Source organism: Aspergillus wentii (assembly GCF_001890725.1).
Source record: "Aspergillus wentii DTO 134E9 unplaced genomic scaffold ASPWEscaffold_6, whole genome shotgun sequence".
In the NCBI taxonomy this organism is placed as follows: domain Eukaryota; kingdom Fungi; phylum Ascomycota; class Eurotiomycetes; order Eurotiales; family Aspergillaceae; genus Aspergillus; species Aspergillus wentii.
The window spans coordinates 1,917,133-1,943,601 of record NW_024467837.1 but is presented as its reverse complement, the minus strand read 5'-3'; the positions used below and the strand labels follow the sequence as shown (position 1 = coordinate 1,943,601).

At 48.4% G+C, this 26,469-nt stretch overlaps 12 protein-coding genes across 12 annotated transcripts; 7 read left to right on the top strand and 5 right to left on the bottom strand.

The window, feature by feature from the left end:
* Nucleotides 1-837: 837 nt before the first annotated feature.
* ASPWEDRAFT_174759 (uncharacterized protein) lies at nucleotides 838-1,274 on the top strand (the record flags this gene model as incomplete). The annotated part of the gene is made up of 4 exons (XM_040831263.1): nucleotides 838-897; nucleotides 949-999; nucleotides 1,053-1,140; nucleotides 1,207-1,274. 4 exons carry the CDS (start codon nucleotides 838-840, stop codon nucleotides 1,272-1,274), a joined length of 267 nt encoding a protein of 88 aa, XP_040687026.1.
* An 836-nt stretch (nucleotides 1,275-2,110) lies between these two features.
* On the top strand, nucleotides 2,111-4,447 carry ASPWEDRAFT_30434 (uncharacterized protein; the record flags this gene model as incomplete). The annotated part of the gene is made up of 1 exon (XM_040833407.1): nucleotides 2,111-4,447. The coding sequence occupies one exon, from the start codon at nucleotides 2,111-2,113 to the stop codon at nucleotides 4,445-4,447; it is 2,337 nt and encodes a 778-aa protein (XP_040687025.1).
* Nucleotides 4,448-5,022: 575 nt separating this feature from the next.
* On the top strand, nucleotides 5,023-6,861 carry ASPWEDRAFT_115938 (uncharacterized protein; the record flags this gene model as incomplete). Its single annotated transcript, XM_040828619.1, has 4 exons — nucleotides 5,023-5,278; nucleotides 5,328-6,401; nucleotides 6,454-6,553; nucleotides 6,603-6,861. 4 exons carry the CDS (start codon nucleotides 5,023-5,025, stop codon nucleotides 6,859-6,861), a joined length of 1,689 nt encoding a protein of 562 aa, XP_040687024.1.
* Nucleotides 6,862-7,020: 159 nt separating this feature from the next.
* On the bottom strand, nucleotides 7,021-10,752 carry ASPWEDRAFT_174756 (uncharacterized protein; the record flags this gene model as incomplete). Its single annotated transcript, XM_040831262.1, has 1 exon — nucleotides 7,021-10,752. One exon carries the CDS (start codon nucleotides 10,750-10,752, stop codon nucleotides 7,021-7,023), a length of 3,732 nt encoding a protein of 1,243 aa, XP_040687023.1.
* A 1,238-nt stretch (nucleotides 10,753-11,990) lies between these two features.
* On the top strand, nucleotides 11,991-13,132 carry ASPWEDRAFT_185740 (uncharacterized protein). Its single transcript, XM_040832094.1, has one exon. It carries the CDS (start codon nucleotides 12,080-12,082, stop codon nucleotides 13,013-13,015), a length of 936 nt encoding a protein of 311 aa, XP_040687022.1. The 5' UTR covers nucleotides 11,991-12,079; the 3' UTR covers nucleotides 13,016-13,132.
* A 508-nt stretch (nucleotides 13,133-13,640) lies between these two features.
* On the top strand, nucleotides 13,641-15,669 carry ASPWEDRAFT_43414 (uncharacterized protein). Its single transcript, XM_040836022.1, has 8 exons — nucleotides 13,641-13,814; nucleotides 13,863-13,970; nucleotides 14,017-14,127; nucleotides 14,185-14,290; nucleotides 14,339-14,501; nucleotides 14,552-14,634; nucleotides 14,685-14,894; nucleotides 14,945-15,669. The coding sequence occupies exons 1-8, from the start codon at nucleotides 13,655-13,657 to the stop codon at nucleotides 15,564-15,566; spliced, it is 1,563 nt and encodes a 520-aa protein (XP_040687021.1). The 5' UTR covers nucleotides 13,641-13,654; the 3' UTR covers nucleotides 15,567-15,669.
* Nucleotides 15,661-16,833, bottom strand: ASPWEDRAFT_138298 (putative short chain dehydrogenase). The gene is made up of 2 exons (XM_040829373.1): nucleotides 16,343-16,833; nucleotides 15,661-16,284 (listed from the first exon to the last, which is right to left on the bottom strand). Exons 1-2 carry the CDS (start codon nucleotides 16,620-16,622, stop codon nucleotides 15,779-15,781), a joined length of 786 nt encoding a protein of 261 aa, XP_040687020.1. The 5' UTR covers nucleotides 16,623-16,833; the 3' UTR covers nucleotides 15,661-15,778.
* Nucleotides 16,811-17,883, bottom strand: ASPWEDRAFT_619496 (uncharacterized protein). Its single transcript, XM_040838606.1, has 2 exons — nucleotides 16,951-17,883; nucleotides 16,811-16,832 (listed from the first exon to the last, which is right to left on the bottom strand). Exon 1 carries the CDS (start codon nucleotides 17,754-17,756, stop codon nucleotides 17,118-17,120), a length of 639 nt encoding a protein of 212 aa, XP_040687019.1. The 5' UTR covers nucleotides 17,757-17,883; the 3' UTR covers nucleotides 16,811-16,832; nucleotides 16,951-17,117.
* On the bottom strand, nucleotides 17,753-18,826 carry ASPWEDRAFT_30426 (uncharacterized protein; the record flags this gene model as incomplete). The annotated part of the gene is made up of 3 exons (XM_040833406.1): nucleotides 17,753-18,511; nucleotides 18,558-18,698; nucleotides 18,752-18,826. 3 exons carry the CDS (start codon nucleotides 18,824-18,826, stop codon nucleotides 17,753-17,755), a joined length of 975 nt encoding a protein of 324 aa, XP_040687018.1.
* Nucleotides 18,827-19,662: 836 nt separating this feature from the next.
* ASPWEDRAFT_116048 (putative ubiquitin conjugating enzyme) lies at nucleotides 19,663-23,165 on the top strand (the record flags this gene model as incomplete). Its single annotated transcript, XM_040828629.1, has 2 exons — nucleotides 19,663-19,825; nucleotides 19,879-23,165. The coding sequence occupies 2 exons, from the start codon at nucleotides 19,663-19,665 to the stop codon at nucleotides 23,163-23,165; spliced, it is 3,450 nt and encodes a 1,149-aa protein (XP_040687017.1).
* Nucleotides 23,166-23,605: 440 nt separating this feature from the next.
* Nucleotides 23,606-25,193, bottom strand: ASPWEDRAFT_174749 (RCC1 domain-containing protein; the record flags this gene model as incomplete). The annotated part of the gene is made up of 3 exons (XM_040831261.1): nucleotides 23,606-24,457; nucleotides 24,506-24,987; nucleotides 25,046-25,193. The coding sequence occupies 3 exons, from the start codon at nucleotides 25,191-25,193 to the stop codon at nucleotides 23,606-23,608; spliced, it is 1,482 nt and encodes a 493-aa protein (XP_040687016.1).
* A 255-nt stretch (nucleotides 25,194-25,448) lies between these two features.
* ASPWEDRAFT_619517 (uncharacterized protein) lies at nucleotides 25,449-26,325 on the top strand. The gene is made up of 2 exons (XM_040838607.1): nucleotides 25,449-25,615; nucleotides 25,670-26,325. Exon 2 carries the CDS (start codon nucleotides 25,887-25,889, stop codon nucleotides 26,259-26,261), a length of 375 nt encoding a protein of 124 aa, XP_040687015.1. The 5' UTR covers nucleotides 25,449-25,615; nucleotides 25,670-25,886; the 3' UTR covers nucleotides 26,262-26,325.
* Nucleotides 26,326-26,469: the final 144 nt, after the last annotated feature.

Genomic DNA, 26,469 nt, shown 5'->3' with positions numbered 1-26,469 from the left:
GCTACTATTGTCTATATTTGAACTACTTCTATTGGAGTACAATCTTAGTAAATCAATAAGACTAGCAATGGCAAGTAGTCGTAGATCATTATTGAGCGAAAATGTCAGTGGGTCGTGGGAATCTCCCGAAATAAACGACGCAAGAGGCGAACAACCTCGAACTTGCCACCCCTATTGCAGCCCCACGAAGCAGTTTCCTGTGCATACTATGTTTGTCAATATCACTAGTGATCTATCCCTGGAATCTACTTAGCACAGTTTGGCCAGTCTCTGGATGGACTGACATTCGCATGGAGGTAAAATGCATACTGTTCGTGGCCAGTCCAAAGACTGTCAGGAAGACTTGTGAAAGCGCATTCTATCTGGTAAAACACAAAAAGGCTCTAGAAGCACATGGATGGGAAGTGGTGGATGTGAACATTCCAACATATTCAGTCAACTCTCCTGCAGAACTGACGGTAAAAAGAAGAGCAAAAGGATTAGAAACTGGTGTAGGAAACGCTTATTGCTAATGTACTCTCAGCATCGGGTCCAGTAGCGAACTAAAGAATTTTAAACTATTTCGAGCTGAAGTCCAGCTGAGGATGTAGAAATATCTACTCAGCTGTGGCTGTGGTTCCCCCACTCTGTACAGATAACCCTCAGCTGATATCTCTAGTGCATTTCCAACGACAGATGAACAGGGAATTCTGAATGATAAATCTCTGACCGGATTAATCGGTGTTTTGCCCCACAGTTCAGCTCTTGCAGATCTCCGCTTCAGCTTCTTCGGATCGATTTAAACCCCGCCATCCCTCCATCTTCGGGTCCTACACCATCATCTTCAACTCTTTCACCATGGCAGCCGTAGTCGAAATCAACGACGCAGTTTTCTGCCAGACTCATCTCCTCGAAGTGGTCAGTCCTATCTTCCACCTCATTATAAACCAGCACTAATAAATCATATAGTGCGGCGACTGCGACACCGATACTCGCGAAGAAAATGATTCCTTCTACGGAGTATGCATCCACCGTATCTAATCTCCCTCTATAAATTGCTCATGCTCTCGCAGTTCGATGCCGTAGATCGCGCTGCCATTACGACGCCTCATGTCTCGCAGAAGGATGGTGTGTACAAGTGCAGTAAGCATGCCATTGCTAGTACGTGTTTCCCATTTTTTGACTCCCCAATCATCTTAGTCTTCAGGCTAATGACTGTTTGCTTAGATTGCTCTCAGTGCTTTGCCTGGAAAAAACAAATCAGTCGGCTGCGCGCCGCAGCCATGCGTCATTAGATTCATGAATATTGTCTTTATCAGCGGGCGGAGGACGGGGGAGTAACCAGGTGACATCATATATGTATCTATGTACAATTGTGCAGAAGGAGTTATAGGAATGAAGAATGTATCCAGCGTGATAAAAGATCTCATATTATCGGTCTACTCCAGATCTTTATACCCTCGGTGTATTCTCATCGACCTCGAGCAGGATGGAGGATGAGTTGATCCATCACCATGAACAATGTGAAGATTCAGCCTGTTACTTATGAGTATACATAGCTTAGTTGGTGGTTTGAAAGAAAAGAATAATATGTATGATATTTTTGTTCCTATGATATGATATCGGAGGTTACCATGTGCGGAGATATATAATCGTTTCAGAATCAAGATTCAGCCAGTATCACAGAAATGCGTGGTAAACGATACTATTTTTCCAGTTGTCCTTTGAGAGATATTGTTCTGCCAAAGCATCAGAAAAATTCTTATTTCTTATGGAAAACAAGAATGCTCTTGTTGCTGTACGAATGTTCAGTTCATTCAAGCACTGCATAAAGATGACTCAGCAGATCGTGTGATGTGCATAAAATATCACCTGACTAATCACATGCCCCACACTCCATAGAAACGATCAACAACAAAATCTGAACTCACTTGATCAAGACACTTCAAGAATCGGGCAATAATCAACAATCGAATGTCCTTTGGAAGAGACCTTCGCGTGCCAGCCTCCAAAGATGGAGGAATCTGGAAGAAAGAATGGGAACGCATTAATGGGCCATCGGACGGCGTAAGCTTTAAAGACATGGATCTGGCGACCTTCTTCCAGGGTCTCCCACACTTCGTCGTTCCCCATGACTGAAAAGGTGCGGAAAGACGCTCGTGGGTGGCCCATGAACATCCTGCATGACTGGGCGATTCTGAACAGGATCGTGGAGCGCTTCGAGGCTGCGCTGCCGAAGCGATGGCTGAAAAGAACGCGCGAGTGGCGTAAGAAGGTCCTTTTGACGGTTTATATGGCGGCTGTTCACCGACCGGATATTGATGCGTTTAGCAAAAACCAGCCGGGAAATCCCTATTACAGGGATGGATTCATGTGGCTATATATCAACTTGGAGGACTTGTTGAATCCCAAGATGCTGCTGATTTATCTTAATTCTCGTGGTCGCCATTCCCCGCATACATTCATCTCGACCGACTGGGCTTCGATGAGGCTGGGGGAGGTTACAGGAAACCTCAGACCGGCTTTCCTAAACGAGCACATTATGATGTTCGACGGGGATATGACGCCGGAAAAGTACGCAAAGCTCGTTCACTGGGACGAGGACGAGCGTGCGTTCGACTGGATGACGACCCAGCGTGGAATTCTGCCTGGCCACGCTCTTCTGGCCCTGGAAATTCAGCAGGGAATCTACAGATTTCTGCTCGAATGTTGTTACGCGTTGCTGGTTGATATTCCGCGTGAGAGACTCATAGAAGGGGACATGCCCATTCAACCCGAGCCTCCAGCTCTGTCAACATCCGAAACAGGCATGAACTTGCTAACTGTCGTGGCGGGCGAAGCTCCCTATCGAATTCCTGGAAGCTTGAATCTCAGCCGTCTGCAAGGCATCGTCGCCGCAAAGCGCTCTGCAGCAGAGGATCATATCTGGTCGTTGAGAGAAGACCCAGGTTACTTTGCAGAAGTTGTGCTCGACAGGAAGGAGCACCGACCAGAAATCGTCCCAGACTTCGAGGGCAGTCTACACCCATCAGTCAGACTGGCGGGAGGCAAGGGGATGTGGAACAAAGTCCTCAACACCGTGGTTTCGGACGCCTATTTTGCTCTTGGTCTTTGGGATGAAGTGCAGCTTCAGCTGAACTCCTTGGAGTCATTGTACGCGAAATACGCAAAGGACCTGCGACCGGAACAAGACCTGCCCAAAGACTTGGAGTGGACGTTTTGCAAATTCAGCTGGCTCCTCGAACATATGGTGCGAGGACCTCTCATCAATCTTCAAGTAGGTGTGCCTGCGTCTCCAATGCGCCGATTCTTTGTGCGAGCTCCACCGCAACATGGGCGCAATAACATTCGTACAATGTCGAGGGAAAGCTTAGTGGCCGACAAAAAGCGAAGCCACTTTTCTTGGATGCTGAACACGATATGGGGTGAGCAGGAGAGGTTTCTTTTCGGTCTACCCAACATAATGGACGAGATGGAGCGACTCATCGAGACGGAGAAATCCATAAAGGACCTCATTTCCCCGTGGGTGATGAGCACGATTTCAGACCTATCAGTCTTGTCCGAGTGCCAGCGCCAGATTTCCTATTTCCAACCCTGGGCCGCCACTTTTGAGACGACAATAAACGACAAACGGGATGAAATCAAGGAGGACTACGTGAAAAATGTGGATAGATGGTCTGAATTCGACAGAGAGATGGAAGACGTTCAAATCTCCGACGAGGGGACACCGACAGATGGCCGGTTCTTCTATCCGATTGACAAACGCCGGACGCAGGAAACGACGGTCGCGATGCAGCGAGCAGAAGCAAGTCTCGACGCTTTTTGGAAAAAGGTCGACTCCTCGTTCATTAACAAGAATGGCATTTCTCAGCATAGCGCAATTCGGCATTTGCTTTTGAAAGACCGTATAATGCACCGGACTCCTGACTGGGTTGAACCGAGCAAAGATAAGTCGGCCACCGCAACTACTACCATGGACGATCTTTGCCTTCCCTTGTCCGAACTGTACTTCGACCTGGAGCAACGGACGCAGCGCACAATCCGATCGGATGAAAAAGGCGGCCCGTCCCGAGTCAAAGTGAAGACCCGCGGTACTGCCGCACCATCGCGAGAACAACCACAGCCCACCAGCAACCACGGACCCGATGTCCAGCCCACGATGGCAGTTGATAGGCGTGCTCACAAGGTCTTCTCAGCTTTGTTCTATACGCCGTCTCGGACTTCGCAGCCGGGTGAAGTTTCTTGGACCGATTTGTTGCACGCAATGGGATCGACTGGTTTCTTGGTGGAAAAGCTGTATGGATCAGTTTGGCAATTCAGTCCGCAGAATTTGGATGTTGAAAGAAGCATCCAGTTCCACGAGTCTCATCCTAGTGGGAAGATTCCTTTCCGCACAGCTCGACGACACGGTCGACGTCTCAATCGTGCGTATGGATGGCATTCAGCCATGTTCAAGCTCGATGGCTAGAGCTTCGTGGTATTCAGAATCATGTTTAATTTATATGAAAAGTGTTTTCTCATGTGACGGGAAATCCGTGAGCAGGAATGAGCATGATTTTCCTGATGCCTGGTCCTTAACCAACCACTAGTCTGAAAATAGCATCCTAAATTCCCACTTTCACCCTCGTTGATGTCAAACATGGCCGAAACCGGCCCGAGCTCACTCCTCAGCGAATCACGGAGCAGCTGGCGGAACCACGCCAAGAAAGTCGGGCCGGCGGAGAAGCAGCGAAACTCAGCGTCGGGAGAAATCGCATACAGGATACTTGCATATAGAGCAGAATAAGCAGTCGAGGAGGAAAAGGTCAGATGAACTGGCAGATGCAGGGAATTAACATGTTGATGGTAGTTGGATTGCCAATTGTATACGAAGTCGAACAGGGAAGGACGACGTGAACATCATCCATCGCCAAGACACGCCAAGCCCAGACGATAATTTAAGCAACCCTCGATGTCCCCAGTTCGTGCCGAGTCTGGATTTCTTCGACCTGTCAACTCTTTTCTCCCTCGTAGGCAGATAGGATCGTGTCAGCTGTCAGCATCATGAATTGTCCCTCTCGCACCGACGATACGCTCCTCCACGACGACTGGAATCAGAACCCGCCACGCCTGGCACCGGATTTGACCACCCGCCAAGACCTCAACGGCATCTCGAACGCACGTGAGCAGAAAGACAACAAGAACGGGTTGGCGGGCGTCGTGGGGCTCTGCTTTGACGGCACTGGAGATCCGCCACCTCGCGTATCTGATCCGGAGAATCATCTCCAGACGGGGCAGGGGTTGTCTCTGACTTTGTCAGGTAGGATGATGTCGAGGATCTGCTTTTCGTGACTCACTGACTGGAATAGGACGACCCGTTGCCCATAAGACCAACGTTGATGTTGGAAATTTACGATCAAACGATGGCATTGTTCCATCGTATCAGAGACTCAAAGACTGGGGGCTATGGCTCTTGTCTGTTCTGTGTGTCTCTGGACTCATCTCTCATCGCACCTTGAGAGAGTATTTTACCACAGAACCTCATCAAGAGGTTATTGTTGAAAGAATCCCGGCTCCAATTATTCTTAGACGATCGACATGCGCTCAAGGAGGCGTCAGGGGCGATGACTACAACCTCTCCCTGCATGTTGGCGCCCTCTTCATCATCCTCGGTGTCTCGACCTTGGGCTGTGCATTCCCTATTCTAGCCACAAGATTCCCGGGCATGCGTATCCCACCGTCATTCCTCTTTTTTGTCAGTCACTTTGGAACCGGTGTTCTTATCGCGACAGCATTTGTCCATCTTCTCCCGACGGCGTTCCAAACGCTGGGTGACCCATGCTTGTCCAAATTCTGGACAACAGATTACCCAGCCATGCCAGGCGCTATCGCATTAGGCGGTATCTTCCTGGTAACCGTCATCGAGATGGTCTTTAGTCCTGCCCGACATGTTTGTCGCGGCGGAACTCGTGCTGTTGCCAATCAAATGTCATCGCCGCAACCTAGCACCAGCGAATCCACGACGCCCAGAATCGAGGTTTACGATGAATCTGGAAATGCAACCGAGCACAGCCCGCCTTCTCCCGGATTTGAAGGACGACCTCACCTCCGCGACATGGGACCGTTGAATGGTCGATCATCCAGTATGAGTCGCGCTATTAGCCGAATTGGCGAAGATGCGGAAGGAATCCGCAGAATTGAATCTGCACCGGAAAGAGAAGCGCACCACGATGTCAAGCTTGAGTTCTCTGAACATGATGCGGAGCGAAACGATAGCGATGCTCACAGCTTTCTGACTCCCGAGCAGAAGCAGAAGAAAGAGGTTATGCAGGTTTTTCTTCTTGAGATGGGAATTCTCTTTCACAGTGTGTTTATCGGCATGTCGCTGAGTGTTTCTGTGGGGAGTGAATTTGTTATTCTGTTGATTGCCATTTGCTTTCACCGTGAGCTTCTCGACCGTCTCTTCCATGAATCATCATCTAACGAGTCGTACAGAAACATTCGAAGGCCTCGCGCTAGGCTCACGTATCTCCGCCCTCCCATGGCCCAAAAACGCACTCCAGCCATGGCTGATGTCTCTCGCTTATGGTTGCACGTACGTTGACCCAGACTAATAATTATGAAAACCCACTGACATCATGTAGCACACCCATCGGCCAAGCCATCGGACTCGCAACGCATACCCTCTACAGCCCCGACTCCGAAGTAGGCTTACTCCTAGTCGGTACCATGAATGCCATTTCCTCGGGACTTTTGATTTTCGCCTCACTCGTGGAGTTGATGTCGGAGGATTTTCTCAGTGATGAGAGTTGGAAGATTCTTCGCGGAAGGAAGAGGGTTTATGCGTGCATTCTGGTGTTCCTCGGTGCGTTTTGCATGAGCATTGTTGGTGCGTGGGCTTAAGCCCGGGATACATTTAGAGATGAAGGTGGAAATGAGGAAACCCGAAGTGGGAGGATGGGGTAGAAGGGAGGGCCATGTATGTAATATGATGGTATTTTGGAGATATAGATGAGGGTGGGAATGTGTAGTTGAGATATATATATGTTCGACTAGATGATCTCAACGCAATATAAAATCTTCCAAGTTGGAATCGTCATCGTCTCGGAACAAATGACGCGGACTGCAGCCGTATAAAAAGCAATCTCCTACCAGATGGAACGAACCCTCACTACACCTCCGCACAACAAATGGACATCTACCGCCTGGAAAGAAAACAATTTCATCCCCAGGCTGCGCTAATGGTGGGGCCAAGCCCATTGACCCGTTGTTTGTAATGAAAAATCTCCTCCCGAATGAGTACTTTTGCATCAGATCAGCGTACCATCCCACATCACGTTCCATGTCGTCCGGCGTGTACTTTTTGGAAGACCAGGATAGAGCGGTTTTCACCGTTTTGAAATAATCCAGATCAGCTTGCCGAAGAATGCCGGTTCCATAGACGTGATACCATGCGACGAAGTGCATCGCGTAGTACGACAGTTGCTCCTCATAGCCAATCTCTTTACGCAGCATTTCCGGTGTGTGTGCAATCAGCGTGCCTCCAAAGGCCTCAGATATGGTTCGATCAAATCGCTTGCGTCGTATTTGAATTGCCAGGGACTCCCACCGACCGAGGATTGTGGCGAATTCTGCAGTCCCTGGTTTGATGTTTGAGTCTGCCATCAGTTCATCACCGACTGCTTGGACCATATCCAGATGTTTGCCCTTGAGGATCAGGTCGGATGCATGAAATTGTGGCGGTGGCATTGATGTCATTGAGGGACCTTCCAGATCGCCAACTATTTCATGTAGCGGCTTGGAGGTGTAATCCGGAACCCAAGAGGGTAGGCCCTCGATTTTTCGATGGATACCGAGGTTGTGCAGGAGATGAAGTGAGTCCGTTCGCTCGATAACTGCCTGCGTGAATCGTCGATAGACCTCAGAGATGCTCACATTATAGTCAACAGGAATTAATTGACTTTCAAATAATCCCAGGATGCCATAGACTTTATCCTTAGGATCGGTGGCCTGACAGATACGGCTGTGGGCGATGGCCTTTTTCAATCCCGTAAACGACGTTAAACTGATGAGACTACTGAATTGCGATGGCCCGTGAACACCATCCGCAGCGTGGAATCTGTCTGGTGAGATGCCATCCCAGAGTTGCCAAAAACGTGTCGAGTCAGGGCCACAGACGACGAGGCGGTCCTTGGCCAGACATACCTCTTGAATGATCCATGTGCGGAAGAACCATGGTCTCTCGGTGAGCTTTCGGAATGCCTCCCAATGAGCCCTTGAACTCAGTACAACATTATTGTTCGGTGTTTCCGTGTTCCAGTCATCTTCCTCTATATGCCGTTCACGGTTTTTGACGATGTATTGCGAGTTTTCTGCATGTTCACCAAGCCACACAACCACCCTAAAGGCAGTTTTATAAATGTCCCTCATGATTCGCACTTGCTGCCCTCTTTCCTCCCAATCATTTTGGTTGATACATATCGCGTCTGCCCATAACAGCCGACCCCTTTTCCTTCGACGAAGCCTGAATAAAGCGGACCATAGATTTGGCGTCACGTAAAACAGACATCCATTGACAAGGATGGAAACCCTTTTTGGTGAATTACCCCAGACGTATGATAGGGCCTCGTAATATGGTCTCTGCAGAAGGTTGAGCTCAACTAGGCGACAGTGGATTGGGCTTTCGCTGACGGTGGAAGGCTCAAGCTCGATGGCTCGGATGGAATTGAACCCACTGAGCGGAGAATATTCAAAGGGAGGTAAATGGCTTGTATACGGAACTTCATATGGTTGAGGGTAAGCGTATTCATTTGCTGTGTTAATTGTTGGTGGATCTTGGCTGGTGACACTTTTCAGTTCCAACGTCTCGCGTAGTCTTTGCGCATACTCATGTAGTGGTGTGGAGTCTGATCCTCGTGGTAAATAACCCCTTGTTGGTCTGAACGAAATCTTGTCGTAGGATAAAAGTGTTTCGATTATTTGTCTATGGTTGATTGCCACTGGATCCAAGGAGCGGGATTTGGAAGGCGCAGCAGGCGCATTGACATGCTTTCGAAAATAAGCCAGCCCTGTATGCCACAGCCCTGGGCATCGCACATCAGCCCCTTCCATTATCAGAAGCCGAACAGCGGCAACATTTTCCCTCCTTAGAGCTTGTTGAAGGAGGTTCGTGCGACGTATGAGGCGTCGGGGCTCGTGATACTTGCGGAACGGTTTGTTGACATTGAAGCCATAGCCGGTGACAAGGAATCGCAGTATGGAAAGGTGGTTTGCAGTGACAATGTCTTCCGTTATAGATGCAAATTCTCCGATGGGAATGCAAGGTCCACCTCGCATCACCAGATATTCCAGCAGATCCAGACATCCTTGTCGAGCAGCGTGCGCCTGCATTTTAGCCATATCTATCTTAGACCCGGCATCATGAAGTAACTGAACCACTCCCAGGTTGTCAGAAATCGGAACATTTTCCATTCGATTGCCCTGTTCTAAAAGACGTTTAACTAACTCAGGATGGCCTCGAGTCGCACATTCGTACAGAAGCAATTGTCGATCTTCACGCCCAAGTCCAGCATCAAGAAGAATTACGGATATCTCTTCAAACGACTTGTGGTTTTGCAGGTCCATTGACCATTTAGCGGCGAAAAGTGACGTCTCGCCGGGTGGGTTCGATGGCTGTTGGCAGGCCAGGGCAGTAGGAGATAAGTACATCTCTGTGTCGTCAATTCTATTCAAACACGGAGTATGGACATCTGCCCCATGCTCAATTAAGTATGCGACAATATCCGGGTACCCTCCTCCAATAGCAGCATGGAGAGCGGATCCAAAGCTATGGGGATGCTTGCCACTGGCAGGAGGACGAGCATAAAGATCGACTCCAAGATGGACCAACTTCTGGATCCATTCTATATTCCCTTCGAAGCATGCGACATGCACAAGTTTGACTAGATATGGATTCCCGGGATCGGAGCGTAGGCCAGCATCGAGAAGGGATGATATAATTAACCCCCACCTCGTATCCAACATCACTGGCCATAAGTCTTGTAGAGCGGCAGATGCTGCCACCTCACTCTGATGGCGACATTGCAAGGTCACCTCGAGCAAATTAATTTCGACTGCCAGATTGTCATCGTCTGCCAGATTGTCATCACCTGTGACATTGTTGTTGTCCCTGATATCATCAGCGGTGAAGTTATCCTTGTCTGCGAGATCGCCGTTGTGTGCAAGATCGTCGACGGGTCGGTTGGTTGTCTCCCCAATATTGTTTATCTGCTTCAGATCCAGTTGATCTTGTACGATGAATATATCGGCGCCAGCATCGATCAGAGATCGAAAGATATCGTAGAACCCACAGGCACAGGCGTAGAACAGGGCCGCATTGCCATACTCGTCGCTCGCATTCACGTCGGCTCCATGGGCGATTAGAAGCTCCACCACGGTGCCCAGGGTAGAGTGGCAGTATCTCGTCCCTGCTATTACCAGTCGAAAGATGTCGAATTCGTCTTTCATAAGATCAGTCGTGATGCCTTTCGCAAACAGCCGCTCAATAACATCGTGGCTTTCGGCCTCTACGGCCTTCCTCACGCATGTTAACAAGAATCGTTCGGACCCTGCGTGACGGGCAATCATATCATAGCTCTCATCAAGCAGGTCTATCTCGTACTGAAAGAGGCGCTGATCTTCGTTGAGTCGTTGTCTTTTCGCCAGGCTGAAAAGCGCATCTTTGGCGCGCTCGAGTTGTCTGAGCTCGGTAGACGCCGTGTCTGGTATGGATGGGGTATCTCGTTCGTCCTCCATTTATTTGACACTGATAGTCAGTGAATGTCCTGATGAAGATTATCGCCATCTTAGGTTGATGGAAAGGGGCATGAGGAAGATGAAGATGATGGAGATGCTGTCTAACGGTGGCAGTGTTACGCGCTAAGGAGGGGCCATTTTGACAGCCACCGGTCAGGTGAGGCAGTAAGCGCTATCTTCATCATCTTTGGCAGGATTTATTAATCTGTCTGACATTTATCAAGGTCTGATGGATGGATAGAATGTACTTTCTATTATTTATCAGTTCAGTTTAAGATTCATTATCCTATAATCTCTCTTGTGTAACAAGGAACAAGTATATATGGCAATTGAGCAGTGCAGGATTCGAAGTAATATATGTCAATATCTGCAGGGTATCTGATGTCCCAACAAACTAAATATTATCCGTGCTTTGCGTAAGAAATATGCCTTAATTAGTGGAGCAACCAACAAGGCTGGCTGACAGCCTTGCAAAATCCGTGTTTGGAGATGATTTGCTCGCTATCAGAACATGCATGGATTATTGAAGTCGGTGGAGCACTATTTGTCACCCTGACTACTTTCTTTGTTCGTCAGATCTGGGAAGACGGGATTTCCCTTCTGGCTGGCTATATAATTACCTGCAATATTATCTGTTGGTACGTGGTTGGCTACAATCGGCGTTTCTTCTTGTCTTACAGTATCTAAGTAATGCCAGTTCTACAGGGAACTCTTTCAGCTACTCTGAAGGAAATAATCTTGGAGATCATCAAAGCCCGAGCCTAGATGACGTTGCTTGAATTGTTTCATTTAGCTTGGTTCTTGTTCTTCAGCTGGATGCCTGCCAGTAATATCAAACATCAGGCAGTCGAGTAGTGACACAGCGAACACCTCCTCAGCACAGTCATATGCCATCTCCACCGTTGATCCTCCTCATAGTATACTATTTTACTGGCTTTGTGATACTCCACTATATGCTGGGGTAGGACAGCCTTACAATTCATCAGCACCACCAAGATGCGGAGTCGAGCTGATCGTTACCACATAAAGTTGACCCAGGCAGCCATCTAAGATCGTTTTTCTATTTGAGACCGATTGATTGGATCTGGATTTTCTTTTTCTTATGCAAGTTCTCTTTGTTTCCTGGTAGTGGGTTGTACAAGTGGGCCAATTATTGCCACTATTGAAGCTTGGAGTGTGATTTATTTGCCCATCACATGGATAGCGTCGCGGTATCCACAAGAGGAAGCGGAGAGAAAAAAGAAAACATGAGAGAGCAAAGAGGTATATAGAGGTCTTTATTCTCGCTTTCTGGGTATTCTATCCACAGAATCATCTCATCTTCATCATGTCTACTACCCACACTCAGACCATCGCCTCGTCTGCTGCTACCATGCCTTACCTTTCAGGCACTCGTCCATTCTCATCGTATCATACACAAGGAAGCCCATTCTGTTCAGAGCGAAGAGTGGCCATCTCAGACAAGTTCGAGTTGCAGACTCGCATTCAGTATCTTGGTTTTGACTGGGTACACAAACTCTCCCAGGCCAACACCACCAATACAGCCCTCACTCAAGAGAAAGGCTTTCAGTCACAACTCAAGTACCAAAGTGGGCAACGCTACGCGACAGAATTCGAAGTCGACAACGCCTTCTCCGGCTATAGGCTTTCGTATCGTCTCGACAACTCCGTCAGGCAAAAGACCTTCACGCAAAGCGAAACACACGGCGAAAGACAGACAAGACAGTACACCATCCCAGCACAATCATCACTTCAAGTCTACCAGAAGGTGTACAAATTCCGTCTCTTCCATTCTCTTCTCTACACCCAACACTCCCAAACTGCGGCTGTGACATACCCAGCCGGCGATCGGATATCCTGGCCAAACCTAATCGACATCGAGGCCGACGAATTCCTCTCTTCTGACGAGTGTCTGACTGGACAGGGAGAAGTTCGAGTCGAAAATCCACAGCCCGAACCTTCCCTCGCGCACATATCCTTCGACGATCTTCCCTTATCCGACCGGTGTGACGTGTATACATCTCTCAGTCGTTGGAGGCCTGATATCTCGGGTTTGGGTGTGTCCACATTTGACCTTACACCCCCAGGGATAGCACAGATCCCAGACTTCTTCGAGTCAAAGGAGGTTAGAGACTGGAGAAAGAGTGTTGAGGTTGACCAAGCTAGAAGAGAGGACCAAGCTTTGGGTAGCAAGGATCAATATGCGTTTGGATCGCCACAGTCGGGATCAGCATCGTGTGACTGGGTTCTTTTTTATGAGTAAAGTGTTGTTGTATCATGGTTGATGAATCTCACGGGTGTTGGTATTTAGCGGTTTGGACTAGGTTATAGCTATCAGTATTTGTTTTCCTGATATCAATCTTATGCACTTACATTTATTATTCATCTCTTCCCAAGATCTGCGTTGGGGAGCTCAGTCCTCGTATGGGCGTACGCGTAACACAGAAAGGCTCTGGGGACATCCCTGCCGCGACCCGAGCTCTCTTATGGGATATTATCACCGAAAGCAACGTTGGAAAATGTGTCGTGTAACTAGCCTTAATTTCTTGTCTGTTTCACGTCTTAAATCAGAATGTATCGGCCATAATTAACCCATAATTAAAAATAGCCCGCATTATATCTCCGAACCCTCAATATCAAAATCCGGGATATATCAACACTGACCGGGATAGATCAGAACCCTCGTGTTTCCATCCACGTGGACAGGGATCCCTCCTCCATCCCACGTTTTAGCGCGCCCCATGCGCCAAATCACATCAGATATGAGATGTGAGATATCAAACATCCCTGCAGCTCTATCTCGATCACGTGCAAGCAGAGCGAGCAGGGATTGAAAAGAGGGGAAAATGCACAGTCGGTGAAGAATGAATTTGTGAAGAAATACTGAGCACTCAACGTGGGTATGTCTGATAAGAACGACTATGGAAAATATACCGCACCCGTGGTGGAAGATGGCGAAAATGGCATTCCGGCTGAATGTAGTACCGGGTCTAATGAGTTGCATCGAAAGCTGAGGAGTCGAGAGGTTCAGTTGCTTGCTGTTGGAGGGGCGATTGGGACTTGTATGTACTGAATGGGTATTAATTTGGTGTGCGATATTGACAATTCAGCTCTGTTCGTTCAAATGGGCGCCGCTCTTCCTAAAGGCGGACCAGCGGGTTTGTTCATTGGGTTTCTGGCTTATGGGACCATCGTTCTGGCAGTCAATGAGTGCTTTGGTTAGTACCTATCGCTATATTTGAGAATATCTGTTGACTGTATAAGCCGAAATGGTTTGCTATAGACCGATCCCATCCCCTTTTGCCCGGCTGGCAGGACATTGGGTCGACGATGCGTTGAGCTTCGCAATGGGTTGGAACTTTTTCTTGACGATGGGTATGTCAATCTGTTCTTGCAAGGGTTCTTGCAAGAAGCTATGGCTGATATCAGCAGCTTTGAATATTCCGTACGAAATTGTGGCGATAAATGTTCTTCTCACGTACTGGACGGACAAGGTTCCGGTTGCAGTGGTTGTGGTCATCGTCATGGTGCTTTATGGGTATTCCATCAATGCCACAAAACTGGACCAGTCAGGCTGACTGTATAGAATCCTCAATGGCCTTACCGTACGATACTTTGGTATCTCCGAGTTTTATCTTTCCATCTTCAAGATCTTCCTCATGGTGGGATTGATTTTGTACACTTTAGTCACGATGGTGGGAGGTAATCCGAAACATGATGTTTATGGCTTTCGATATTGGAATGATCCAGTTAGTACATCACATTCATTGGTGAATAACTGACGAAGCTAACTCCTCAGGGTGCATTTGTCTCGTACCTGGCACCAGGGAGCACTGGTCGTTTCCTCGGGGTATTAAGCTGCATGATCCAAGGATCCTTCACGTATGGACTTACTCTCCAATGGGCTCAATCTCCAGTGCTGACACTCGCAGAATGGTCGGGCCAGAATACATCGCCATGGCAGCCGGGGAGGCTGAAAGACCACAAAAGGTCATGCGAACGGCATTCTCCTCCTTTTTCTGGCGACTCATGCTCTTCTTCTGCCTTGGTGCGCTGTGCGTCGGTATCGTCATTCCATATGATGACCAAACCCTCAGTGACACGCTGGATGGGACGCAGGCAGGCAGCGGAACTGGCGCAGCGTGAGTGAATCTAATACCAGAGAGGCTGGGAACTAACCCGCCCCTTCAAGATCTCCATATGTCATCTCAATGAACCATTTCGGTATCCCAGTTCTCCCCGACATCTTCAACGCCCTGATCATGACGTCCGTATTTTCCGCCGGAAACAACGTCGTCTTCTCAGCGACTCGCACTCTATACGGAATGTCCCTCGAAGGCAAAGCACCCAAGCTTTTCTCCCGCTGCAGCAGCGCCGGACTTCCATACAACGCCGTCATCGCCGCCATGTCGTTCTGCGTTCTTGGATTCCTGCAGGTCAGTAACCGTTCTGCAACGGTGCTTAATTGGCTTGTTAGCTGCATCACAGCGTCACTTCTGCTGAATTATCTCGGCACATGCATCACATATCTGCATTTCTATGCCGCGATGCGTAGACAAGGTATTGATCGTCGAACGTTGCCGTATCGCAGTTTTTTGCAACCGTACACGGCGTGGTATGCGGTGTTTGGGACGGGCGTCATGGTGCTTATTCTTGGGTATAATGTGTTTTTGGACGGGCAGTGGGATTTGACTAGTTTCTTCTTGGACTATGTTATGATTGCTTTTTTTATTGTGGCGTTTGTCTTTTGGAAGGTGATTCGGAGGACACGGTATATTCGGCCTGGGATGGCGAATGTTCAACGTCGGCTATAGATTTTTAGATAGGGTTCATTAGATAGACTGGCTTTAGAAATATAAACTTGGAAGAGTATGTTTGGTAGACTGACCTGGTCACTACCGTGTGTCTGCAATTTCCAAATGCTGCCACTCTACAGAACAACCGTAGTTTGTAAAGCCAATGACGGAATAAAACCATTAAAAAGTTCAATTCATCTACTACCTATTTCCCATGGTTAATCACAGCCTTACCACGCCTGCACTCCATCCCTGCTGAGAACCTTTCCAACATCAGCATCCCGCTGACCCTCAACGACACTGCGAATAAATGGCCCTGCGACCGAGGGATCAAGAGCCCCCATCTTCTTAGCAACCTCAGGGCCACCACCCAGTCCCGTCGCCAGAAAGCCGGGAGAAATAGCAAACACCTTGACACCGTCCTCCTTCAGCCAGCGATGCCACTCGCGCATGAGCATGTTCAGCCCGGTTTTGGCGCTACGGTAGGCAGGGAGACTCAAGCCGGTCTTGGGCCATCCCTTCGGCGGGACTTTGTTGATGGGAATTGCCGAATCCTCGGTCCCTGCGAGCGTAGAAGTGCCAGATGTGATGAATAGCAGACGCGGGTCGGAGCTCTCGAGCAGCAATGGGGCAAAGGTGGATGTTAGGATCTGCGTGCCCGTTGTGTTGACGTTCCATGTGCGGTTCCACATTTCACGAACTCCTAGCTGCTCAGTAGCCAAGTCGAATTGTGCGCCTGTGGGTTTGTTAGTGATGGTTCTTTGGATTTTAATAGTCAGATATCTTGCACTTACCGGCGTTGTTGATGAGCGCATCCACCTTGCCATACTTCGATTGTACCTCGGCAAAAGCACGGTCGATCGAGTCATCAAACTCGATATCAACTTGAATGGGAACAAAGGTACTGGCAGAGGAAGGGAATTCTTTCTTCGCGGTGGTGATGGCATCATGCACCTTTTCAAGCGACCGGCCACCCATCAAAATAGTGTAGTCCTGATCGGACCCAGCCAGAGCTTTGACAATCTCGAAGCCAATGCCGGTGTTGGAACCGGTGATGAGGACGATTTTGGACATGGTTATTATGTTAGAGATATGGTGATGATGTGATGATGGATATTATTTTGCTAGTACTAAAAGTCAGCTGGGAGAGATGAGCCATCTAAATACTATTACAGGCAACAAAGATATGCTTGTCCTGGCTTAACTCCGCCGAAGGATTGGGTACAGCCCGAGAGTTGTTCGGATTCCGGGCCTCGGCCTTCGTATCTCCGTAATTCCCTAAACCTTATAGTTGGTCAGTTAAAGCTATGATATCATGAGCCCAATGCCTCTAGTAGATAGTTTGGCATATCCATTGCTGGGTCTGACGTCCATTTGACAAGTGGGGTCGAAGATCTCTTACCGGCGGAAGGTCGTGTCCATGTTAAGCGACCCTGCAATAATGTCATGCCTGTGTCGAATATATTGGATGATACAGTTGGAGACAGTGATATCGATTCATGGGTCCATATTTACAATTAAAAATCGGATCGAGTATCATGCAATTCCATTGGTGTGTTGGTCGATTCACTAACGATATCGACCCCATCTTGTGTCTGACTCGTAATCATACTGCTTTTCACTATAGAATGACCGCTTCTCAGGCCTCTTGGCTGGTTCATCTGCACATTTGTAAATCGTGAATGGGATACTTTCATCCCCGAAAAAGTTGGGGTGAACCCATTCGCCATGGACAGTCGCCTTCGATGCATCAAAGTCAAGAAAGCCCGTATGCTTTTCCTCTTGGCCTATCTCAATATCAGCTTCGGGCGCTCTCCCAGCCCAGTGCAAATGTACCCTGTTCGGCTTGGGCGCTACCCCCAAACGGCGTTTGATCGGCGGTCCTCCCGCAGGCCCTTTCGCTTTGCGTTTGCCATTGTAGCCGTCACTGTCCCATTCATCATAAGAATCCGATTCCTCAGGATCAACTGCCATATCATGACGAAGCTTTTCAAGCGCATAGTTAGATAAAGCTAGCAGCATTGTTCCCTCGACGAGTGCCATTCTGAATTGAGCTGTTGTTCCGTTTGCGTTGGTTGCCGGAAGAATATCCAGCGTCATTTTATCAGGCAATTGAAGGTAATTCTCGGCTTTCTCGCAGTAGATTAGATACGACCCGGTCAGATGATCCAATTTAAGCGGGTCGCCAGGGGGCTGATAGGTTTTCATATATTCATAATGGGTTTAAGAGTTTCTTGCCACCGTTCTTCCATTTCTGTTTTCTTTTCAGCGGCTTCCTCAGCCTCTTCTCGTGCCCTCTCCTCCTCGAACTCCTTCTTTTTCAAGACGAGTTTATACGAGTCCCAGCCAACAATTGTGAAGGTCAACGAAGATCTCCCTTTGACACGGCAAACTTTGAGACCCGGAATCGATGCAGCTGCGGCTTCGAGTTTCTGATTTTGATCCAAAAACGGGTATAGGTCGATGGGTTCAGAGTACTTTCGGGGGTTAGGCTTCCCGTTCAGGCCATCCAGGAAGAATTTTGCCATGAAGCGATCGAAGTCGAAATTAGACTCGGTGGTACGAATATCGAACTGGCAATCTGAGGATATAGTCGCAAATGCTGAATCGAGTCCTCGTTCGATGCTGTTCTCCCAGCCAATCACGGTAAGGTCTCTTGTAATGCGCGCCACCAGGCCCGGGATCCTTTGCACGGCCATTTCGAAAGCCCTGCCAGATACTTTTTTCAAAATCAAGGCATTATTTTGCTTTCCCATATCTGGCGGCCCATCCAAGCTTTCTAAGGAGTATTTGGCTATAAATAGAGATGGGTCAAAGTAAGCCTCGTCAGAGGGGGATTTCAACTTGGAGAACTCGGCTGCTCGCCATTTTTTGACAACTTCGTCATGGTTGTTCAGTTGTTCTTGGCACTTCTCTCGTGAAAGTTCCTCAATGCTGGCGACGGATGGTGCGATACTATTGCACTTGAACGGGTTAGTATGTAATAAGACGGTAAAAAGCCTTTCTCACCTTTCCGGTCTTGACAGCAGTTTCAAGGGTGGCCTTCAACTGAGCAGCAGGGCTTGATTTTTGAAATGGAATTTCATAAAGCTGCAATTGAGCTGTAACCCATGGTTTTGTTGCAGCCCTGACCCGACTAGACGAGGCATTCTTGCGAATAGTCGTTTCAGTTTATTAATGGGTGCTCGGGAGATGCCATTTACTGTGATGCCCTTTCCGCCATATGTGAATGGGCCTGATTTCACAGGTTCATCAGCTCTTGGGCAAGGCAAGTGCATTTTGCCGCACGTTGTTGGAATGCGAGAGTCGACGGATGTTTACATTTTGCAGATCAACAAAAGAAAAACACGGGATTCAGGGACAGCCCTACAGCTGTGCCCTAAGTGACGGATTGGGAATCATCACAGTGCTGGGCCGGCAGGGGGAGGATTCATCGACCAATCATACATCGCAACAGCCGTACCCCGCTATAAATATCACGTGAACCCAGCGGTGTAGGGAGTGACAGTTCAGATTCAATCGATTGTAGGCCTGTAGTGATCAGTTTTGGCAGTAAATTGATATATATATATGATGTTCTGTGCTCTGATATTATGTATGAAAATATATACATAGATACCTATACGTGATATATCCAAGCTCATGGTGTTTGACGATATGATGTTGGGAAGAAGAAATATATTTTGAAGCTGTCAGATATCGATCACCATTCACATGATGTCATTCTTGATCGTCTATGAAGAGCTGAAGACAGCTGAGATTCAGGCATGACTATTTTCAAGCTAGGCACTCATTGTGGAGATTCTACTCCGTAGGTATCCTCGAAGCCAGCCGCAGCTGAGGTCGATAAAAGGAAAGTGAATGAATAAACCCAGGCTGCGAGACGGTACTGCAGCCTGCTGGGCTGAGTGCTTTGTCGCCTTGTCCACTCTAACCACCACCTCAGCCACTTTTTCCTCAGAGCACATACAGCACACCACTCTCTTCTAACCAACTACAATACTCATTCGCTCACTTCATTGTTTCAAATACCCTCACTTCTTCGACGTATCTGGCAGGTGCCAGATCGGCATCACCGCATTCTTTTTAAGAAAAAACAAGTCTGACCACCACCATGCCTCGAAAGGACTTCCAGAGAGATTTCACCCAAGCAGCTATCCCTGGAAATTTCCCTCATCTCAGCGCCGTCAAATCTGGAGATCATGACGGCTCGATTTCCTTCACATTTAAATCGCCTCTCTTTTACGACAGTATCGACTTTCAAGCTATAGTTTCAGGTAGGTTATATAGCCGCTCTAGCGGGCATCGCACTGACTCGCTCTTTCAACAGACTCATCCGACTATCCTAAACATCATGAATATTTCGTCTTCGCTACTTCAGATAATGTCCCAGCTGCTGTTACGGCTGCTCTGGAAAATGCCCAACTCGCTGGGTCATCCGTCCAGGGTATGCTGAGTACCATCGATGCGCTCGTTGACAGGGCCCTTTCCGGTCGCGACTCCCAGACACCAGAGCCTTTGGAGGATGGTAGCGACTTTTCAGCAAGCGACGACGAGCCCCTCCTTGACGATGACGAAATGGATTGGGAAGAAAGCAGCGACAATGAACTCACCCCACTCAAGCCAGAATCCGAGCTGCGCAAGATGATACGCCGCGATCTTCGTGCCGTCAGAAATGCTGGGTTCAAAGTGGGATATCTGGGAGCTCCCACGGGCTCAATAATAATTTGTGTATCCTGCCGTATTGGTAAGCTGGGCATTTCAGCGGAGGCAATGCAGGCATGGAAGGTGAATCCATCAGAGTACTTAGTATTGCTCATTCGTTATCCGTCGACGTACCTTGATCTCAAAGCAGTCCTCTACGACATAGGGGACGCCAAGAGCTCATTCATGCAGATGCACGTTGGGCTCTGCAATTCATACAAACCAAGTCTTGAGGATGCCCTGCAGGCATTCCAGGGCGTGTCCGTAAAACAGCAAGCGGAAACGAGACCAACTGCAAGTCCGAAAGTTACAGGACTTACCCTGAACCGTTTATTCATCGACAGGCCACTTAAAACCCTTCTAAACGAACGGTTTCTCAAAATCCTTGGTTATCGACTAAGAAATGGTTTTTCTTGGACAGGAGCAGAACTTTATTATCAGACGAACCAAGGCAAAATCATGGACACCGGCGATGCATTGGCGGATGAATACTTCGAGCCAGACAGCTGGGCTAGTTCAACTCCAGATTTTCTTTCGGCTGATCATATGACGGATACAAGCTGTGAGCCTTCTGAGCTCTCACTGCCCCTGCTAGCCATGCAATTTACACTTCGTCATTTCGTCAAATGCACCGAATTCTGTCTCGTTTGTCATTGCAGAACTGGAGACAGCTTCGAAGCACTCAAGCCCTATGTTTGCTCCAACGGGCTGTGTCTTTACCAATATATCGCACTAGGCATGGGCCCTAGCCTGGAGTACGAAATTCGCTCACAACCAAATGTTGTTGACATGCTCATCAGTCTGACATATGCCCGAGCAGCCTCTGGCCGCCTGGAGGATTTCCCCACTGGCCTCGGGCTCATGGTTCCTGAATCATCTGAATGTGCAGCAAAAGAAACTCCATACCCAGGATACGGCCCGGCTTCTCAAACGGCGACATGGTGCACTACAAGATACCATACTGCAAAATTGAAAATAACCGAAAGAGAGCTTCATATGGACCAGGATCCACCTGTCAAAGTCGGCGATTGGATTGCGATCATAGAACATGGAAAAGGCTTCGCAAAGAACAGCCTGGATCACTGGCATTGCCGAGTACAGAGCGTTGATTTCTCGCATCATATTCAACTCTCGGATCCGATTTCCCGTGGCCAGTCAGCGTGGACTCCGCCCCAGATGCAACCAAATGAACAAACGGTGAGATTCGTGGTTTACGACAAGAACTTCGACGACTTGACCGCTCCTCAGAAACGAGAGATGATACCGATGCTCCTTGACACTCTACCGAATATCGACGCTATGAACGAATTCCTTGGAAAAGACTCGAGTGAGATGCTCCTCTCATCGTGGAGAGAGAGAATATCCCCCGCAGCATTAGATGTATTGAGATGGATTGTTGCATCTAACCGATCGTGCATTATGCAGGATGACGAAAACGATCCAGCACACCTGGTCTCTGGAATGGAGAATTATATGCAATTCCGTCTCGCCCAAGGGGCCCCAGATAAAGAACAGCGCTTTGTCAACGCCGTTCAATCTATTGTTTCGGGCCGGAATCCCAAACATCCAACACTTTTCGCGTGGCATGGAAGCCCGCTCTACAACTGGCACAGTATCCTGAGAGAAGGCCTGTATTTCAAAGAGGTCGCTAATGGTCGCGCGTATGGAAATGGAGTTTACCTATCAAATCACTTCACAACGTCATTGGGATATACTGGTACTAGTGCCTATTACAGTCTAGAGTGGCCTCGAAGCAAATTGAAGATTCGGACGGTTATCTCCCTAAACGAAGTTGTGAATGCCCCCGAAAAGTTCGTGCATTCCAGCCCACATTATGTCGTTCAGCAACTCGATTGGATTCAGCCAAGATATCTCTTCGTCCCAACCAATAGTAAAGCCGCGCAGAATGGTCAAAAGTCCCTGCCCGCCGATGTATACGATCAAGATCCCTCTCGCAAAGCTCATGGACCCCAAGGAGGGGCTGTTGCCATACCCATCTCGGCTCTAAGCAGCCAGCGGCGACAGGCTCTTCTGCCCCCCACGAAAGAAAAAGAAACCAAATCTCCAAAATCAAAGACATCTCCGAAGAACAAAAAGCGAAAGCGCCCATCCAAAGGCACAATTACCCCACCACCGGCAGGACCAGTCGAGAATGATGACGACGACGCTGCGAGTGTGGCCACGGCGTTTGACGATATTCAAATTCTTCTATCCGACGACGAGGACGACAGTGAAGAAGTCCCGGCAACAATGGCTCCCAGCAGCAAGAAATCCCGCGATGCCCCTTCCAAAACGGACTTTGAGCCGGGAATGTTGACAGAGGATTCATTGCCTCTACTTACACCACCAGAATACGCAACGACCTCGGCAACAAAAGCTCTGCAGCAGCATCTCAAAGCCACACTCAAAGTCCAACAGAAAGAACCCCTCCACCAACTCGGCTGGCACGTGGATCCCAACCTCATGAGCACTGTCTACCAGTGGATCGTCGAGTTGCACAGTTTCGACGCAACCCTACCACTAGCAAAGGACCTCAAAAACGCCAAATTGACCAGTGTTGTCCTCGAACTTCGATTCCCGCCTCGATTCCCCATGGCGCCACCCTTTGTGCGTGTTATCCGACCACGGTTTTTAGAATTCAACAATGGCGGCGGCGGCCATGTTACAGCCGGTGGAGCAATGTGCATGGAGCTCCTCACCAACTCGGGCTGGCTGCCAACAGCCTCTATTGAGAGCGTGCTACTACAGGTTCGAATGGCGATCACGAACATGGAGCCACGCCCAGCTCGTCTCGCACTGGGTAGTCGACGGATGGATTACTCAGTCGGCGAGGCTGTCGAAGCATACAAGAGGGCGTGTATGGCGCACGGCTGGGAGATACCGGAAGACATCCAGCGAATTTCCTGGGCTTAGACATACGACTACGATACGATAATACGAATTTTACTCGGCGTTATATCTCGGATTTACCTGCCTCCTCGACTTTGGAGGACAACCATCACGAAACTGGATTTCGGTGGCGGATTTAGCTTGATTCGGAAATGGAGTTGACAGAACGGAAATGTAGTGAAAAGTTATCAGCACCAGCGAGACATTTGCTCATTTGCTAATTTTAATGTCCAACTAAAAGAGAAATAAATCAAATAATGCAAAGCAAGATATTATTTCAAACACACTGTCTCTTCGTTCATCAACTGTCGCAGTAATTTACTTCTCGATAACCAGAAGCAAAAGTAGTATTCAATCACGCTGAAGGGTATATACCGTAAAACCTATTAAAACATACTTTTATTATAGAAGCCTAACCCTTCAATCCAACATTGGAGTTTCACTCAAGGCACTCATGCATTTCCTCATACACCATTCTGTTCCGGCACATACTTGCCCATCAGCATACTAAACTGCCCACCACCAGCAGCCCTAACCAGCACTTTCCCATCAACATGCTTATTCTGAAGCAAAGTCGGTCTCTCAACCTCATCCATATTCCTATGCCCAGCTTGATACTGAACATTGAATCCCCAACTATACGCTTGTCCCTTGTTGGTAATCGCAAAAGAATGATCTGACGAAGCCGTCGCGAAGACAATCTCATCATCAACACCGGTAATAGGAGTTGGCGTCTTCAGAATCCGCGGCCTGTCGTACTCGTCATAGATGATTTCCGATTCTGGCATCTGGTCGAGTCCAAGGCCGAGAGCCTTGTTGTCGATACGGCCCCATGATAAACATTTGCCCTGCTCCGTAACTGCAACACTGTGGTCCTTTCCGCCAGAAATCGAAATTACTTTGGGCTGTTTGCGAAAACTTTGGATCTCAGTCGGGTAGGTGACTATCGCGTCGTTTTGTCCGGCGCTTTGGGGGATGGCTGTTTGTCCGAAGTTATTCGATCCCCAGGCGTATACATGGCCATTCTTCCGGATAGCAAAGGAGTGGTACGCTCCTACCCCGATCTCGACAGTACCCGATGGAAGCGCACAGAGGCCCGGGGTCAGGTTGTGTGATTTGTGCAGTCGACCTGATAATCGTCGTCCGAGTACGCTTTGTTCCGCGCAGCCCCAGGTAAACACGGTACCGGTGGATGTGAGAGCGAGGATGTGCTGTGCTCCTGCGGCGAGTTTTGTTACTTTTGTGAGATCGGGGATGAGGGCGGGTGTTCTTTGGAATTTTGTGTCGGGTGAGAATCCAATTACACCGTTTGCGCCCTAGGAATTGATTAGCATTGATCAATGAAAGCAACAGTCAAAACATACTCTAAATGTGCCCCAGCCATAGACGAGTCCTTCAGTAGTAAGCGCAAAAGTCGCGCTATCCGTCGCGACTAACTGAGTGAAAACCGTCCCCTCGGGAAAATGCAACGCGTCCACAGGCGTCGGTGTAGCTTCTTTCAAGTTAAGAGTAACCTCATCATCGTCTTCCGAGTCTGATCCATCTTCGCCATCCTTCACTTCCTTAAGCTTGGGGTTTTCTTCCTTGGTATCTCTCCCCAACGTCCCCTCGTCATTCACGCCCCAAGTCAGGATTTTATTGTCGTGTGTAAGCGCGGCCGAATGAACGCCCCCGATAGCAAGATGTACAACACCAACATCCTTCGCGCTAAGCTTGGGATTGAGTACTGGACCGGGAATCTCAGACTTTTTGCTCGCGTCGCCAAGACCGAGCTCACCGTAGCAGTTTGTGCCGAATACGTATACGTCTAGACGTTGTGTTGGGGGGTGATTTAGAATTGATACATCTGCTCGATTATCAGAAAGTGCACGTAAACAATCGACTGAAAGAAATAGAAAACCCACCCTTTTGACGTTTGACATCCCTTGCAGGCTTTTGCGACGCCTCTTTTGCGACTTCCGCGACCTTCCTCTTCCGACTTGTCGTCGTTGGTTTTGGCGCCGGGGCGACTTTCTTTTCTGGTTGGGCCTTTGGCTGGCGCTTTGGAGGCATGTTGATAGATGATAACAGGATACTTGAAGGGAGAAGGAAAGGTTGAGGAAGCAATGTTATCGCGTCTCCTGGGGTGATGTCTTTGTTGATGGCGGTCTAGCTCGAATCGGTTAGGCTGCACGTGCTGTTGTCTTTTTGTAGACAGGTCAACCCGCGATTTATGAACAAAGAAAGGACTTCAAATAATATTCAGCGGTGGCTAGGAGCAGATTGCCAATGTTGACGCGTGCCTTGGAATTTATCGTGTCGTGATGTCATTCGCAGCCACATGTCGAATAGTGCCTGGGAATATGGGCATCTCTATGTTGCGCGGATGCCTTACCTGATCCGAGTGTGTCTGGAGAGCAAAGTTTGATTTTCTCCTGGAAGATCTATATGCCATCTGGATAAATTTAGGAGAACTGTATTGATCAATTACGACAGTATTTGGGGATATATTTTGCCCCCTTTACCAGCAATACTAACATAAATTCTAGAAGACATATCGAAGGGCGGGTCGGGAGTGACCCGCTGGTGCTGTCAAGTGTATTCGAGCCAATCGACTTTCTTTTTGGCTGAATATATTGACTGCATATCTAGCACTTTTTATGTACTTTTCCAGGCATCATATTTTCGAAACAAAAGGATTGTGGATGCAACAGCTCCAATCCCGACACATTATACGCCCCCTACTTCCCACCTCTCGTGGCCAAGATGTTCGACGGAGAAATGGCATCGATGGGCTTCAACGTATCGATTGAATCGTACAAAACACAAATTGTATCGTCTCAACCTTACCCTAAACCGGAGGAAGCCAACTACCTGGTCGCTATCTTCTCGCACGGTCTTCAGGCTTCGGAAGTCCTATACACGCAAATCCTACAGGCTGTTGCTGACTCGGTTAAGCCGTCGCCTCAGGTTAAGAAACTTGCGGCGAGTAATCTGGGAAGTGTTCCTGGTCTTTGTGTGAGAGATATTTTGGCGGATTATATTACTGCTGCAGTGACGTTCTTTACGACGGGGGGACAATCTCCACTTCTTTCTGGCGTTTCTGCGAAGTATAAGGTGGAGTTTAAGATGGATGGATGATTATACATTAAATTCTCTTTCCATAATACTATATTAAAATCCTTCAGACAATAAATGAATAAATAGACCAGGCTTATCGCCGAGTGGCTGCGATCTGCCGGCCCGGCGCGCAATAGCTTCAAGTCATTGGCCGACGCCGTTTCAGCTGCAGAATGCCTGCATTAATATCATCCATCCATGTCGATAGCGGCTACAGGCAGCAACTGCT